Genomic DNA, 15,298 nt, shown 5'->3' on the forward strand with positions numbered 1-15,298 from the left:
GAGAAGCAGACTCCCTGCTGGGCGCAGAACCTGATGTGGGGCTCCATCTCATGAACTTGAAATCACGATCTGAGCCAAAATGAAGAGTTAGACACTTGGTGCACCTGCATGGCTCAGTGAGTTAGGTGCCTGCCTTTAGCTCAGGTCATGATCCTGGAGTCTCAGAACTGAGCCCACCATTAGACTCCCTGCTCAGTGGGAAGTCTGTTTCTCCCTCTCCCGCTGTCCCTACCCCTGCTCATGTGTGTGCACGTGCTCTCCCTCTCAAATAAATAAATAAAATCTTAAGAAAAGAAAAAAAAAAAAGCTGGGAAATTTAACTGCTGAGCCACCCAGGTACCCCTAGAGGAACTTCTAAACTTCTGGAGGAGTCAGTGGGGAATCTAGGAAGGATTAGATTTAAATGAATAGATACATGGAGGGAAAAACTCATGAAGTGAACTAGAAAGGAGTCACAGAGTTATGAAGAAAACTTAGAAGAGATCCAAAAGATACAGAAGTAAATGGGATCCAGGAGAGCTAGAAAGATATCTTCATCAAAATGGAAAGGCACAATGTGAGACATCATATTAACAGAATAAAGGACAAAAACCACTATAAAGGACAAAACTAGCTATCATCTAAATAGCTATACTTTCTCATAACAAAAACACTCAACAAATAGGAACAAAAGGGAACTTCAACTTGATAAAGAGCATCAATGAAAACCCCACAGCTAACATCATACTTAACAGTGAAACCATGCTTTCCCCCTAAGATCAGAGACAAAAAGATGTCTGCTCTTGTCATTTCTGTTTTACACAGTACTGGAGGTCCTAGCCAGGGCAGTTAGGCAAGCAAAAGAAATTAAAAGGGTGTCCAAATTGGAAAGGATTTTAAAAAAAGGAAAGAAAAGAAAAGAAAAGCTCATACAGGAGTGTGGCTGCCATCGTGGTTGAGGTTGTGGGAGACACATGGAGTTGTAGGATTTGATTTCTGACTAGCTTTCACCTCCTAGTGAGCAAGGTCATTGTCTCATTAAGAGGAACTGCTGCAAGTTGAAGTGAGCTTTTATGGAAAATGGGAGAGAGCTCTCTAAAGTCATAACCTTGTTATAAATGGAGCAGGCAATCTAGGGTAGATGAGAAAGATATAAAGACAAAAGGGCTGCTAACAGGGTCAAAATGCTAGATAAGTCAAGGGTTTAGATGTACCAGTGAGTCAACGAACAGCCAAAATAAGAAAGGGTAAAAACAGAGTTGTTTATGCTCGGAATCTGTTAATACTAGAGTTTAAGAACTCAGAGAGGAGGCAGGGTCCTGGGTGCGGCCACTGATAAGGTAGCAAGAATTGAATGGGCTTAAGGTGTTAATTAGGTTAAAATCTTTAATCTACTGTTAAGCAGACTCAGATTATACCTAGCAAAAAGAGGAAAGGTATATAGCTACCTAAGTAAAGCAACACTAAAGGCAGTCATTACAACAGTGACTACTTCTCACACAACTAAAAGCTAGAATAAGCTTTTCTAGCCCTCCCAGATGCCCCATGGCCTTTTTAGACTTCAAGCACCCTAGTTCCACTTCAACAGCTCATTGGTCCCATGACCCTCTAAAACTTAGATAACAAAATAGCACATACAGATTGCTTTTCCTGCCCCAGTGAAGTGAGTAAACGTCAGAGAAACAGTATCAGAACAAGATTGAGAAAAACTTTCTAGTTTTGGGCCTATGATCTTCTATAAGTTAATGTACAGGGTATTTTTTATTTTATTATTTTATACTTAATTTTTTAAAATTTTATTTTATTTACTCATTAGACAGAGAGACACAGTGAGAAAGGGAACATAAGGCGAAGGAGGTCGGGAGATGCAGGGCTTGACCCCACGACCCTGTAATCATGACCTGAGTAGAAGGTAGACACCCAAAGACTGAGTTGCCCAGGTGCCCCTAATTATAGAGTTTAGAAAGATTTATTTATTTATATGAGAGAGAGTGAGAGAACATGAGTGGATTGGGAAGGGGGTAGAAGGAGAGAAACTCCATGCTGGGCACAGAGCCTGATGCAGGGCTTGATCTCACGTCCCTGAGATCATGACCTGAACCGAAATCAAGAGCATCACCCAGGTGTCCTGCTGTTATTACAGAATATTTGCAAAACACTGTCTTGTCTTCAGAGTTTCTGCAAAACACCAGATGCTGATATTAAAAGGGTTATTACACATATCACATCATTATTTCTATTAAGCATGTATTAGTTTGGGAGAAAAAAAATCTACATTGATGGGAAAAAACTTACGAAACCCTAAGATTTCTGAAGGCTATTTTTTTTTTTCAAGATTTTATTTATTTGACAGAGATCACAAGTAGGCAGAGAGGCAGGCAGAGAGAGAGGAAGAAGCAGGCTCCCTGCTGAGCAGAGAGCCCAATGTGGGGCTTGATCCCAGGACCCTGGGATCATGACCTGAACTGAAGGCAGAGGCTTAACCCACTGAGCAACCCAGGCGCCCCTCTGAAGGCTATTTATAAAGTTGATCTAAACAATTAATAATAATTAACTTGCCTTTTTTTTTTTTTTAAGATTTTATTTATTCATTTGACAGACAGAGACCACAAGTAGGCAGAGAGGCAGGTGGAGAGACAGAGAGGGAAGCAGGCTCTCCGCTGAGCAAAGAGCCCAATGCGGGGCTTGATCCCAGGACCCTGAGATCATGACTTGAACCAAAGGCAGAGGCTTAACCCACTGAGCAACCCAGGCGCCCCTCATTCATGTACCTTTTTAAAAAAAAAGATTTTATTATTTGAGAGAGAGCGAGAGAGAGCACAAACGGGGGAGTGGCAGAGGAAGAGGGAGAAGCAGACTCCCCACTGAGCAGGAAGCCAGACACCACGACTTGATCCTAGGACGATGGACTCGTAACAGAAGCAGAAGGCAGATGCTTAACCGACTGAGCCACCCAGGCACACCTCATTCACTTATCATTTTAACAAATACTTATTTTATTATATCTTAACTGTCAGCCACTGCTCTAAAGTGCTCAGGATGCAGTGGTGAAAAATAAAAGCCTTACTTCCAGAGAGCCTATATTTTAGTAGCAGAAGACAAATAATAAATACAAAAATTTAAAAAATACAGATATATATGGGCATGAGGGTAGCTCAGTCAGTTAAGCGTCCAGCTCTTGATTTTGGCTCAGGTTGTGATCTCAGGGTCCTGGGATCAAACCCCATGACAAGATCTGCTTCAGATTCTCTCCCTCTTCCTCTGCCCCTCTCTACTCCCTACTCATGCATCTGTTCTCTCTCTCTCTAATATAAATAAATCTTAAAAAAGAAAAAAAAAGATACAGAATTTCAGATAGCACTAAGGGATTTGGCGTTGGGACAGAGTGTGTGGAGCATGAGGCTCCTCTAGCATGAGTGGCCTTGAGCTGACAATATACCTATGGTGCTCTACCAATTATTATTAAGGTTTTGGCCCAGCCACGAATAAGGTTGAGGAAAAACAGACACATAACGGTAAAAGATTGATGATAGCATCTATATCACTTTGGCAACCCTACTCACAAATTGTTTTCCCTTATAATCATGATATAGCCAGCATTCTTTATAATTCCTAGTTACAAATGACCACATACCAGTATCACCACATTTATGCTTATGAAAGTACCCATGTTTAAGTGCTATGCTTCTGTGATTTTTTTTTCTTCTTTTAAAGATTTTTTATTTATATATTTGACAGAGAGAGAGAGAGAGAGAGAGAGAGAACACAGCAAGGGTAGTGGGAGAGGGAAAAGCAGGCTTCCTGCTGAACAGAAAGCCTGACGCAGGGCTTGATCCCAAGACCCTGGGATCAGGACCTGAGCCAAAGGCAGCCACTTAACACTGAGCCACCCAGGTGCTCCTATTTCTGTGATCTTGAGGTACTTCATACTCTTTTAAAAAAATGTGTTCTCTCTACTGCTAGACTTAGGACATTTTATTGTCATGGTCATGTCAACTAAAACCAAACCAGAAAGACAAATTTATATATACAAAACTCTTTGATCTTGATGTTGACTTCTAAGCAAACTAGCACTATGCTACACTTGTTTTTTGCTAAAATTATGAGTTAATCTTGTCATCCAAATATAAATCCCAATATCTCTACCACCCACCCATTAAAATTCTTTTGCCAGTACTGCAAATGAAGAAATCTTTAAAGCTCAATTGCATCAATTTTTTCTATTTGCACTGTAACAGTTTTCACACAGAGAGGGAAGAAAGATTAGGAGCAATCACACTGAAGAAGGTCAGTTAAACGGATCAAAAGTCAATGATTAATCCTAATGTAACCTGGAATTCTTTAGCTTTAACAGCTGGCTGGGATTCTTCACAGGGCTTCAGAGGACTCCAAACTCAAATTTAATAAACAATCAAATTGATAACCGTGTTTCTTAAGAAGTTCACAATTTCAGGATGAAAAATCAACATCCCAAGTAGTAACATGAATTACCCCCATTTCTTCAATTAATCTACTCAAGTTCTACTGAAATACTGTATTATCACTACAAAAGTATCATTTAAATGAACTGCTTTGAAATATAATAATGTTACAAAAAGAGTTCATCTATTCTTGCCTTTTCCAGTAACTCTAAAAATAAACCTTGATCACTAAATTTAATCAATACTTACATCTTGATTATATTCCAAGAAGACATGAAAATTTAAATCTTTTCTCAAAATAGGATGTGCTGCCACACGACATAGGAACACTTCATGCATTGCAACAGTCTTCTTGAATATTGCCAAATACTCACTAGAAACAATACACAAAATTAAAGGTAAAACACTGCATCAACTAGGAAATCGTCTGCAACAAGTTTTTCAACAAATACTCTGAATTATACTGATTGCAAAATTAAAGATATAGAGATAAAATCCACATAAACAAAGATTTTAGTTGAACTGTTAATAAAATATGTAAAACCCAGCTCTGAAAAGGCTTCATGCTAGTTAATAGTATTTATTATATTTAAATGTTAATATTTTTAGGTTTTATGAACCTTTCTTCCTATGCAAGTTGATGTTAAAGGTAACTACAGAGGGATTTGTTTTCAGCTCCAGAGAAAGTATACTACAAATTATTTGATACAATCTTTTTGACTCAGTTTCTAGATAATTACTGCATTTAAACACTTGTATACAAAAAATAAAACCCAAACCTCAGTACACATTCTTGACATTAATATTTTCATCTATAATGACCCAAACACACAAGAAAAAAAGCATACCACAGAGAGACTAATTTTGTCATTACATTGAAAAACTGTACTTAAAATATTTTATTATCAGTGAATCACAGCGATCATATAGTAATACATGTCAGTTTGAAAAAAAAAACACTCAAGGAAAAGGCCCAATATTGTTGCTTCAACTACGTGCAAGGAGGATAAAATTTACATACCAGCAAACCAGCAGGACCAATGTTGGGAGAAGTTTGATCTCTGTGAGGGTAGTCATTCAGTGAAGACAAAAAAGAAGGATGCAGAGGATGGAGGTAGCAGTAGGATAAACCCAAGGTTCTCTGTTATCCAACCCCTAACCAGACCACAAAAGAATCATGATCAGGGCCACTGGAAAACCACAGATTCTTTAATATTAATGTGCTCTGCTAATTTCCAGTTTTCAGTCTTATAACTATAAAAGTATAGATCTCTGTCTGCTCTCAGACTATTGCTTGCACCCAGCATAGACAAAAGTCTTAAAATACCTGGCACCTTACACTTTGACAAAAAAGATCTACTTTGCTAATTTATCCTGTCAAATGAGTTTAGCATTCTGAAAAGGAGGCTAGTGGCCAAGGGGATATATGCTTAAAAGCTGAAACTAAGTGGAAGAGGAGAAAAGGAAATGCATGAAGAGGAGAAATGACTAGAAAAAGAGTGATGAAAGTGATGATGATGCAAGGAAAATATTTCCTTGTATAGCTCCCAAAATACAGAAAAACAGTACAATGCAAATCTAAAATTATTTCAAATGTCTAATAAAAGAGGAAAGATTTGGTATTTTTAGCAAGTATGCTAAAAATAAAATAGAAACTATCTCAAATTTTTTCAAGGATTTAATACATTTCCAGTGTATGTGAAACCAATAATCATTCAACAAAAAACATTTTAAAACTATTCTCTTGTTACTTTGCTCCTATTCTTCTTCCTCCTCAGAAGCCAGAGGCAGAGAAAAAGAGGGCAAAAATTATACATACATACACACACGCACACACACATATTTTTAAAAAAAGAAAACAGAATATATGCAGAGTTGCACAGTGCATATTTCTATGAGAAACAGAAGTTTGGGTAGTATGCACATATCGAAAAAAGAAAACCAGTTTGGCAATGACAAAGACCTTGTAATTAAAAAACAAAACAAGTTACGCTCTGTTTTTAAAAAGTCGTATTTCCCTTTGTATTATTTTTTAATAAGGTTTTGGATCCTCTCTTTTCAATTTTCAGAGTCTATTTAAAACATTAATTTAAAGAATTTAACAATGCAGACAATTATTCCATAATTTTCCTGTAGGCTCTGATCATGATCATTAAAACTGGTTGTTTGGCTTAAACCTGCATCTTTCAGAAAGGGTCACTGTGGTGAAATGATTAAAAGGATGGGATATCAGAGAGCACAGAAAAAGGCATTAAAATAAGCACAATTAACAAAGCAGTAAGAAAAATCACATACGCTTCCAGTTCCTGTTTCATCTTTGTGAACTCTTCCTTTGTCATGGACCCTTCGCCTTCTCCCAGCTTCTGAAGTTTTTCCCTTGAAGCATCAAAATCAGGTCTTGGTGGTGCTGGTGGGATCTGTAAGAGAACCAAGTCACTTATTTATTTATTTATTTATTTATTTACTTATTTATTTATTTATTATTTTTTTAGAAAAGATTTTATTTATTTATTTGATAGGGAGAGATCACAAGTAGATGGAGAGGCAGGCAGAGAGAGAGAGAGAGAGAGAGATGGAAGCAGGCTCCCTGCTGAGCAGAGAGCCCGATGCAGGACTCGATCCCAGGACCCTGAGATCATGACCTGAGCCGAAGGCAGCGGCTTAACCCACTGAGCTACCCAGGTGCCCCAAATCACTCATTTAAAGACTATTTTCTTTGTCACAGCAGCTGTACTGCTGCCACCATAAAAGACTGAATCTGGGAGAGCTAAAGACATCCTGAATGAACACAACACCAGAAATATATCAATTCAGGGTAGAGAATTTGATTAGGTCCTTTGTGCCAACAGCAGAGCACTATTTTCTACTATTAGAACACTGGTTCCCATACTTTAATCTGCAGATTTCTATGTGGCAACTTACGAGTCCTCAAATTATATGCACATTAAGCTCTAACTATATACTAAAAGAAGATGCATACCATTTTTCAGAATGAAGTAAATGGTTCGATTAAATACAAATATTTTTAAAAATTAAGGAATTTATAGTAGCTTTATGCTATTCTGTTTCTAAAATTCATGAATCCCAACAGTAGGATCCAGCAAGGAATGTTAAAAAGGGTTCCTGAACTGGAGGAGTGGATCAGAAACAAAAAATACGGACTTAAAACCAAGGGATTAATGACTAACATCATTCTATTTACTCACAGTAGGTAAGTAAACACTTACCTTAAATAAAATTGTAAGATCTAGAAGAGCCGTATCATTCAAAGGTATAATAAAGAGAAAGTGTACCTTAAGAGGAATGGCCTACAAGTAAGAAATGTTTAGGGGAAATGACGGAAGTCAAGAAAGCAAAAAGGTAAGAGGAAGAACAGGTAAGTAGGGGAAAGCTACAGAATGAATACAAGAAAAGGGTTATGCTTGAGGAAAGCAACAGGGAAAGAAGTATCAAGAACAGCTGAGCACACATACACCCCATCTACTGTGTGCCAGGAATGATGCTGAACAATATGCATATAAAGATAAATAAGACATGATCTTTTCTTTTTTCTTTTTTTAAGATTTTATTTATTTGTCAGAGAGAGTGGAAAGAGTGAGCAAGCACAAGCAGGGGAAGTTGCAGGCAGAGGGAGAAGCAGACTCCCTGATGAGCAGGGAGCCTGATGCAGGACTTGATCCCAGGATTCTGGGGTCACGACCTGAGCTGAAGGCAGGCGCTCAACCAACTCAACCACCCAAGCGCCCGAAAGAAAACATGGTCTTACTCTTTGAGGAGTGTTTAGTCTGTAGAAGGATATGGTAGTAAGAAAATCCCATCAGACAAGATGAGGGTGAAAAGGTGGAAATAAGATGCAAAAAGAAGGAGCTTCCAGGTTGGTGAAGACACTGACATGCTGGAAAGGTGGAAGGTAGTAGACCTGCAGAACATGAGAGTTTTGCACCAACCCCCTCTCCCTGTACCTTGTCCTATGCATCTCTTTCTTTTGGCTGTCCTGAGTTTATCCTTTATAAAAACTGGTAGTTTTTGTAAAAGAAAAAAAAAAAAAAAGAGAGAGAATGCACTGCCAGTTGTCCCCAAATTCTGAGTCATACAAAGAAAGAGCAAATGACTGAGAAGGAGTGGCCACAAGGATGGAAACAGAATCAGATCAGGATGATTTCAAGATGAAATGAAACTAAGTTTCAGGAATCTAAGTGTGGTCAGACCCTGATGGATACCTAAATAACCTCTTAAGGGACCCTCCAACCCTAAATATCTGTCTACCTAAGGGTTCAAGACCAGTATGGTTTATAATATCCCCCTCATTAATCTCTAGGAAAAGCCTGTTTCAATTCCAATAAACAGTAAGAATTTAAGTTTAAATGAAGGAGCATAAGATATCCATTATCTTCACACTCTTAAACTAGACAATTCAGTATAAAAGGTGGTAGTCCATTGTGTTTTGCAACTGACAATTTTTAAAAACCACACCAGTTCACTAAAATGCTAAACAAAATTTAACACATAACAAGGTATCTAAAAAGCACCTAGAAAATGGGATTAAAATGGAACCCCAACACTTACAATGTAACCCGCATAGTCTTCATTTTCAATGAAGGAATCATGAAGCCAGATAAATTCCTCATGTTGTCGAACAACAGAAAACTCATTTTGTTTAAAATTTGGCAATGAGCTCTGCAAAGATAGAGATTTTCTTGAAGAAAAATCAAAATTATACTAAAAGGCTTTTAATAAACACTTTTAATCTTATTTTCTTAAATCAGTCTTACATAAATGATTATCAGTACTTTTACAATCTATAATGAAAACTCTGAGACACCCAGAAGAAATTATCCTGGCAACTTTGAAAAAGTAAGTTGACAGCCTCTTATTATATTGTACTGCCACCATTACTTAAAGGTTATTAATATATATCAAACTCAACTACTCAAAGGAAAATAAATCTACAATCTGAAAATGTGTCTGAGAACTAAAATCCAAGAAGAAAATATTTTGTAAGGCAGTAATTTATTTACTTAATTTTAAAGATTTTATTTATTTATTTGAGAGAGAGAGAGAAGGATTGCTGGGGGGAGAGGGACAAGCCTGTGACCATGACCTGAACTAAAATCAGGAGTAGGAGGCTTAACCACCTGTGCCACCCAGGTGCTCAGTAAGACAGTAATATAATTCACTGAAAAAACAAAACTGAAAACAAGAATAGTGAAACATGTTAGTAAGTCTAGAGAAAATTAAATGTGCATTACATCTAGGTTCTGTGATTCTTAAATGTTAATCTTTAAAATGTACATTAAAACAAATACATTCACTAAAACTGTTAAAAGCAGTGAATTATAAACTAAAATATGGTTTCTAATTATGTTCAAAACCAAGGTTCCAGTCAATATATTACTACATATGTAACATTTGCACAATAAATAGCTGAAATAATACATGTTCAAAATCACATTTACCTTTGTGTGAACAGTGAATTTTACTTTATCTCTTTCACTAAGAGCATCAGAAATGTCCACTTGCAGAGCAGCATCACTCTGAAGATCTACATTTATTGCTTTAAGCTAGAAAAAGATAATACTTTAATGAAAAGTTCTGTGGGCTTATACAAAATTTCATTATTTTCTCAGACATTAAGACAATGCAAAAACAGAACAAAAATAACAAAAGAATCTTAAATCTAAAAGGTTATCAAGTTCATTTAAACCTCATATATATTTTGGGAGGCAGGTGCTTTGGGTATGTTACTACCTTTTTTTTTTAAGATTTTATTTAGTATTTGACAGAGAGAGACACAGCAAGAGGGAACACAAGGCGGGGGGTGGGTAGTGGGAGAGGGAGAAGCAGGCTTCCAGCTGAGCAGGAGCCCAATGCAGGTCTCCATCCCAGGACCCTGGGATCATGACCCGAGCCAAAGGCAGACACTTAATGACTGAGCCACCCAGGTGCCCTGGCTATGTTATTATCTTAATCAATTTTCATTCTATACCATTCAACTATACTTTGTATGAGTCGATGTGCTAACCATGATTCATTTTAATTTCACTCAAAAAGTAAACTATTTTTTCTCTAACTTACTCTCTGCCATCATGGTATGTGTGGTTAACTATTCCTCACGATGGACTACCGCAGAAAGTCTAGAAGTCACCCTAACCTAGGAGCTTGGATAGCCTGGGTTTGAATCCCATCTCTGCACATTAATACTCTGATTTGGATCTTCTCACAAGGCCCATCAAGCAATTTCTGGCAAAGAAACAAAAGCAGAACTGTCCCATTCCCCAGTGGATTCAGATGAAAACTGGTAACAAAATTAGGTACATCTTCAAGAGGCACTGGAGAAGAACCAAGCTAGTCTATAAGCAACGGCACATGGGATGGCACACATATCTATGCTGCATGGTCACAAATTCATATCCTACCACTCTGTAACATCACTACTACCTGAGCAATAGACATGTTTTATCAGGGAAAGGATTCTTCTGTTACTATGCTTCTGCACCAGTTGGTTGGTTCAATAATAAATACGTGAGACCTTTTGTTTGGAAAAAAAAAACAAGGGGCGCCTGGGTAGCTCAGTGGGTTAAGCCTCTGCCTTCGGCTCAGGTCATGATCTCAGGGTCCTGGGATCGAGTCCCACATCGGCTCTCTGCTCAGCAGGGAGACTGCTTCCCTTCCTCTCTCTCTGCCTGCCTCTCTGCCTACTTGTGATCTCTCTCTCTCTCTCTCTCTCTCTGTCAAATAAATAAATAAATAAATCTTAAAAAAAAAAAAAAAAGGAAAAAAAAAAAACAACAAAAAACCAAACCATAAAATTAACTATCTTCTGAGAAGATGGTCCATTAAAGTTCAAGTGCTCTAAAAGTAAGGAAAGTATCTACCTTTTTTCTTTTAAAAGATTTTATTTATTTGACAGAGAGAGACACAGCGAGAAAGGAAACACAAGCAGGAAAGTGGGAGAGGGAGAGGCATGCTTTCCACAGAGCAGGGAGCCCAAACTGGGGGTTGATTCCAGGAGTCTGGGATCACGACCCAAGTGAAAGGCAGCCGCTTAACTGACTGAGCCACCCATGTGCCCCTCCTTTTCTTTTTTTTTTTTTTTCCCAAAGATTTTATTTATCGATTTGTGAGACAGAGAGAGAGAGCATGAAAGCGGGGTAAAGGTGAGAGGGAGAAACAGACTTCCCGCTGAGCAGGGAGCCTGATGCAGGGCTTGATCCCAAGACTCCAGGGCAATGACCTGAGCCAAAGGCAGATGCTTAACTGACTGAGCCACCCAGGCACCAAGTATCTACCTTTTAGAACGAGAAAAATAATTAAAAAAATATTGGCTAAAAATTCTACTGCTTAATACAGGAATAAACTGTGAAACTATTAAATACAATTAAAGATACTACATATGTAAAGCGCTAAGAAAAATGGTAACATAAATACTCAACTACTGCCTGTGATATGCATTAAATTCATATTTTACTCTACAAGCTTTATTATGTTCAAAGAATTAAATATGTTGTAAATTTAGTGCTTTCATTTACGTGTCTATTAGAAGACTTCTCTACTTATAATTCTTTAAAAAAAAAATAACTAAATAAACTCTATACCCAATGTAGGGCTGAAACCCACAACCCAGAGATTAAGTCATATGCTCCACCCACTGAGCCAGCCAGATGCCCCTCTACTTTACAATACTTATCATTAATTCTATTTATAATTCTTAAATTTCATCAATTTTTCTTCCCTTTAAACAAATATACATTCTAAAATGTTTGGCTACTTTGGAGTCTTATTTAAAAAAATCAAACACACTACAAGATAAAAATGAAGTCTTAGCAGCAAAGATACAAAATTATTTAAAGTCTAATTAACTACCTAGCTTACTTCAAATACTGTAGTTAAACCCGGGACTTATTTTGGGAATCTCACCTAGTCAATGACATTTCACCTTTTTTTTTTTAAAGATTTACTTGTCAGAGAGAGAGAGAGGGCGTGAGTGAGCACAAATATCCCTGTGATCATAACCACAATTATCTCCAGGAGTTCCTTCCTTTGACGTTTCTACTTCTTTGCTTTCCACCTCTTCTGTAAATTATCTTTATCTTTTATATGTGTTATTAAAGCTGGTAGCCATTCACATATTGCCTTTATGGCCATTAATCCGATCTATCATTTGTCTTTTTCATTCTTTTAGCAGCTATGTTCTAGAATTGATCTCAGGAAAAGTGCCTGAATCATAAAGGCAGTCATAGCAAAATGCTGATGGTGAGACTGTGACTCCTTTAATTTATATTTCATAGTAAATTCAAAATATCAGCTGAAGTGTTCATCCTGATATTGCATTTTTCTACAGTCAGTATGATATACACTTCATACCTCAATTTTTTTTTTTCCATTTCCTGAGATTACAGAGAAAAGGACATATAAAGGAATTATTTTGTTTGGCAATAAGATTTGCTTCACACACATTAGGATTTTTTTTTTTAAAGTTCTGTTTTCTAATAACTAAGATGTATAATGGAAAAGCCAGCCAACAAAATGAAATCATCCCCCACATAAATACAAAATTTCCACTGAAAGCTAATCTGCTGTATTTTATCAATTCTAGATGCGTATTTTACGCATTTTAACACTTGAAACAGGAATGCCTTGCAACTGAAAACAAATTTCAGTTTAACTGGAAATACTTTTTTTCTTGGTGATACACAGATTTTTTTTTTTTTTTTAAAGATTTTATTTATTTATTTGACAGAGAGAAATCGCAAGTAGACGGAGAGGCAGGCAGAAAGAGAGAGAGGGAAGCAGGCTCCCTGCTGAGCAGAGAGCCCGATGCGGGACTCGATCCCAGGACCCTGAGATCATGACCTGAGCCGAAGGCAGCGGCTTAACCCACTGAGCCACCCAGGCGCCCCGGTGATACACAGATTTGATAAAGTATTATATTATAAATTTATAAAGTATTATATTATAAAGTATAATATTATAAATTTATAATTACATAAAATGCACACAGGATTTTTCAGGCGTATTTTCTTCTTTCTCTAAAGTTAATATTAGAGAGTTTTTATTAAGGGAAAATGAAAGCAAACAACTTGTGATTCATCAACATTTAATTAACTGTCTGAAATTAGTGAGGTCGGTGTGAGGAAATTCTCATTAGATGACATTCACTGGTTTAATTCTTTAAACACTGTGTCAAGGCCAAGAGAAAGACTTGGCAGGGAAAACAGATTAAACAACATAAATATATATCATTAGAAAGATAATTTAGGGGCGCCTAGCTGGTTAAGCATCTGACTTTGGCTCAGGTCATGATCCCAGAGTCCTGGGATTGAGTGTCAGTGACGGGCTCCACAATGAGCTGCCAAGCAGGGAGTCTGCTTGTCCCTCTGCACTGCCCTCCCTTTGTGCTCTCTCAATAAAATCTAAAAAATAAAATAAGAAAGATAATTTAAAGACAATGCCCTTTTGATTAATTTTCCATAAATACTTATTTAGTAAAGAAGACATTCACTACTAATTTACTATACTGACTCATTTACTATAAAGTATGTACCCTAGGACATTCCTAAAAAATTAGTTCCATCTTTTGCCAGAAAAGCAAATGTAGACACATGAGTGGATGGATGAAGAAAATGAAAATAACTATTGCAACAGCCTCCCAACTGGTGTCTTGCTTCTACCCCTTACTTTATTCTATTCCTTACAGAGCTACCAGAAGATCCCATTAAACATTAAACATAAACATCATTCCTCTGCTCAAAACCTAAGGGGTCCCCACTTGGAGAAAAGCCAAAGTCCTTATAGGGGTCTCCCAGGCAATACAAAATCTCTATCTGACATCATCTCTCAGGCTAATCTACTATTCCTCTGGCTCACTGTAAACCTGCCACATGTTTTCCTTGTCGTTCCTTTAATATTGGGGCGTGCTGCCACCTCAGGAGTCTTTGCACTTACTGTTACCTCTACCTGGAATATTCTGCCACCAAATATCTATCTGCAGGAATCATTCCTTCATTTCCTTCAAGTATTTACCAAAACGTCACCTTCTCAGGAAGGCCTTTCCTGTCAGACTATAGCTCAACTCCCTTCTACTTCCTCCTTTTTTTTTTTTTATATCACTTGTTTACCATCTACTCTCTCTATATATATTTTTAAAGATTTTATTTATTTATTTGACAGAGATCACAAGTAGGCAGAGAGGCAGGCACAGAGAGGGGGGAGCAGGCTCCCTGCTGAGCAGAGAACCTGATGTGGGGCTCAATCCCAGGACCCTGGGATCATGACCTGAGCCAAAGGCAGAGGCTTTAACCCACTGAGCCACCCAGGCGCCCCTATATTTTATTTTTTTAATAGTCCTCCCTAACTAGAATGCCAATTTTGTGAGGACACAGATTTTTGTTTTGTTCATTGCTATATTCCCAGTGGCAGACTTCAATAGCTACATGTTGAATGGAAAGTAGAAAGAAAGGTTGGTAAACATAACTGGGCTAAGAAAATGTAATTATAGTACAATCAACGGAAAACCTCTGAGACAGACAGAAGTAAATTCCATTAGTCTCACTAATTCAGGCCAAATTTTAAATCTGTTTAACTCCTAGCCCAGATATGATTTTGAAAGTCCTGTAAAACATCATTTCTATTATTATTTTATGCCTTATACTGAGCAGTCAAATCCATGGTTGATTATATATACATTTTCTGGACACTGGTGTGTGAAACCAGATTTCCTCTCATATACCAGAAACAACAAAACATTACTAGGGTTACATGATATGTCACTCCAACGCCTTTTTAAAAATTTTTTTATTAAGATGTATTAATTTACTTTAGAGAGAGCGAGCATATGCGCACAAGGGGGCAGAGGGAAAGGAAGAGAAGTAGACTCCCCACTGAGTGCAGGGCACAAG

The 15,298-nt window shown here is 37.4% G+C and overlaps 1 protein-coding gene across 1 annotated transcript in view; it reads right to left on the minus strand.

Moving 5' to 3' along the window:
* Window positions 1-15,298, minus strand: part of SNX6 (sorting nexin 6) — a 60,873-nt gene that overhangs the window by 37,872 nt on the left and 7,703 nt on the right. The window contains exons 3-6 of the mRNA XM_059373069.1: window positions 9,857-9,961; window positions 8,967-9,077; window positions 6,696-6,817; window positions 4,650-4,773 (exon numbers count right to left, since the gene is read on the minus strand). Coding sequence (XP_059229052.1) covers window positions 4,650-4,773; window positions 6,696-6,817; window positions 8,967-9,077; window positions 9,857-9,961 — 462 coding nt within the window. The remainder of the gene's footprint in view (window positions 1-4,649; window positions 4,774-6,695; window positions 6,818-8,966; window positions 9,078-9,856; window positions 9,962-15,298) is intronic.

This window comes from Mustela nigripes, chromosome 13, assembly GCF_022355385.1.
Source record: "Mustela nigripes isolate SB6536 chromosome 13, MUSNIG.SB6536, whole genome shotgun sequence".
NCBI classification, from domain to species: Eukaryota; Metazoa; Chordata; class Mammalia; order Carnivora; family Mustelidae; genus Mustela; species Mustela nigripes.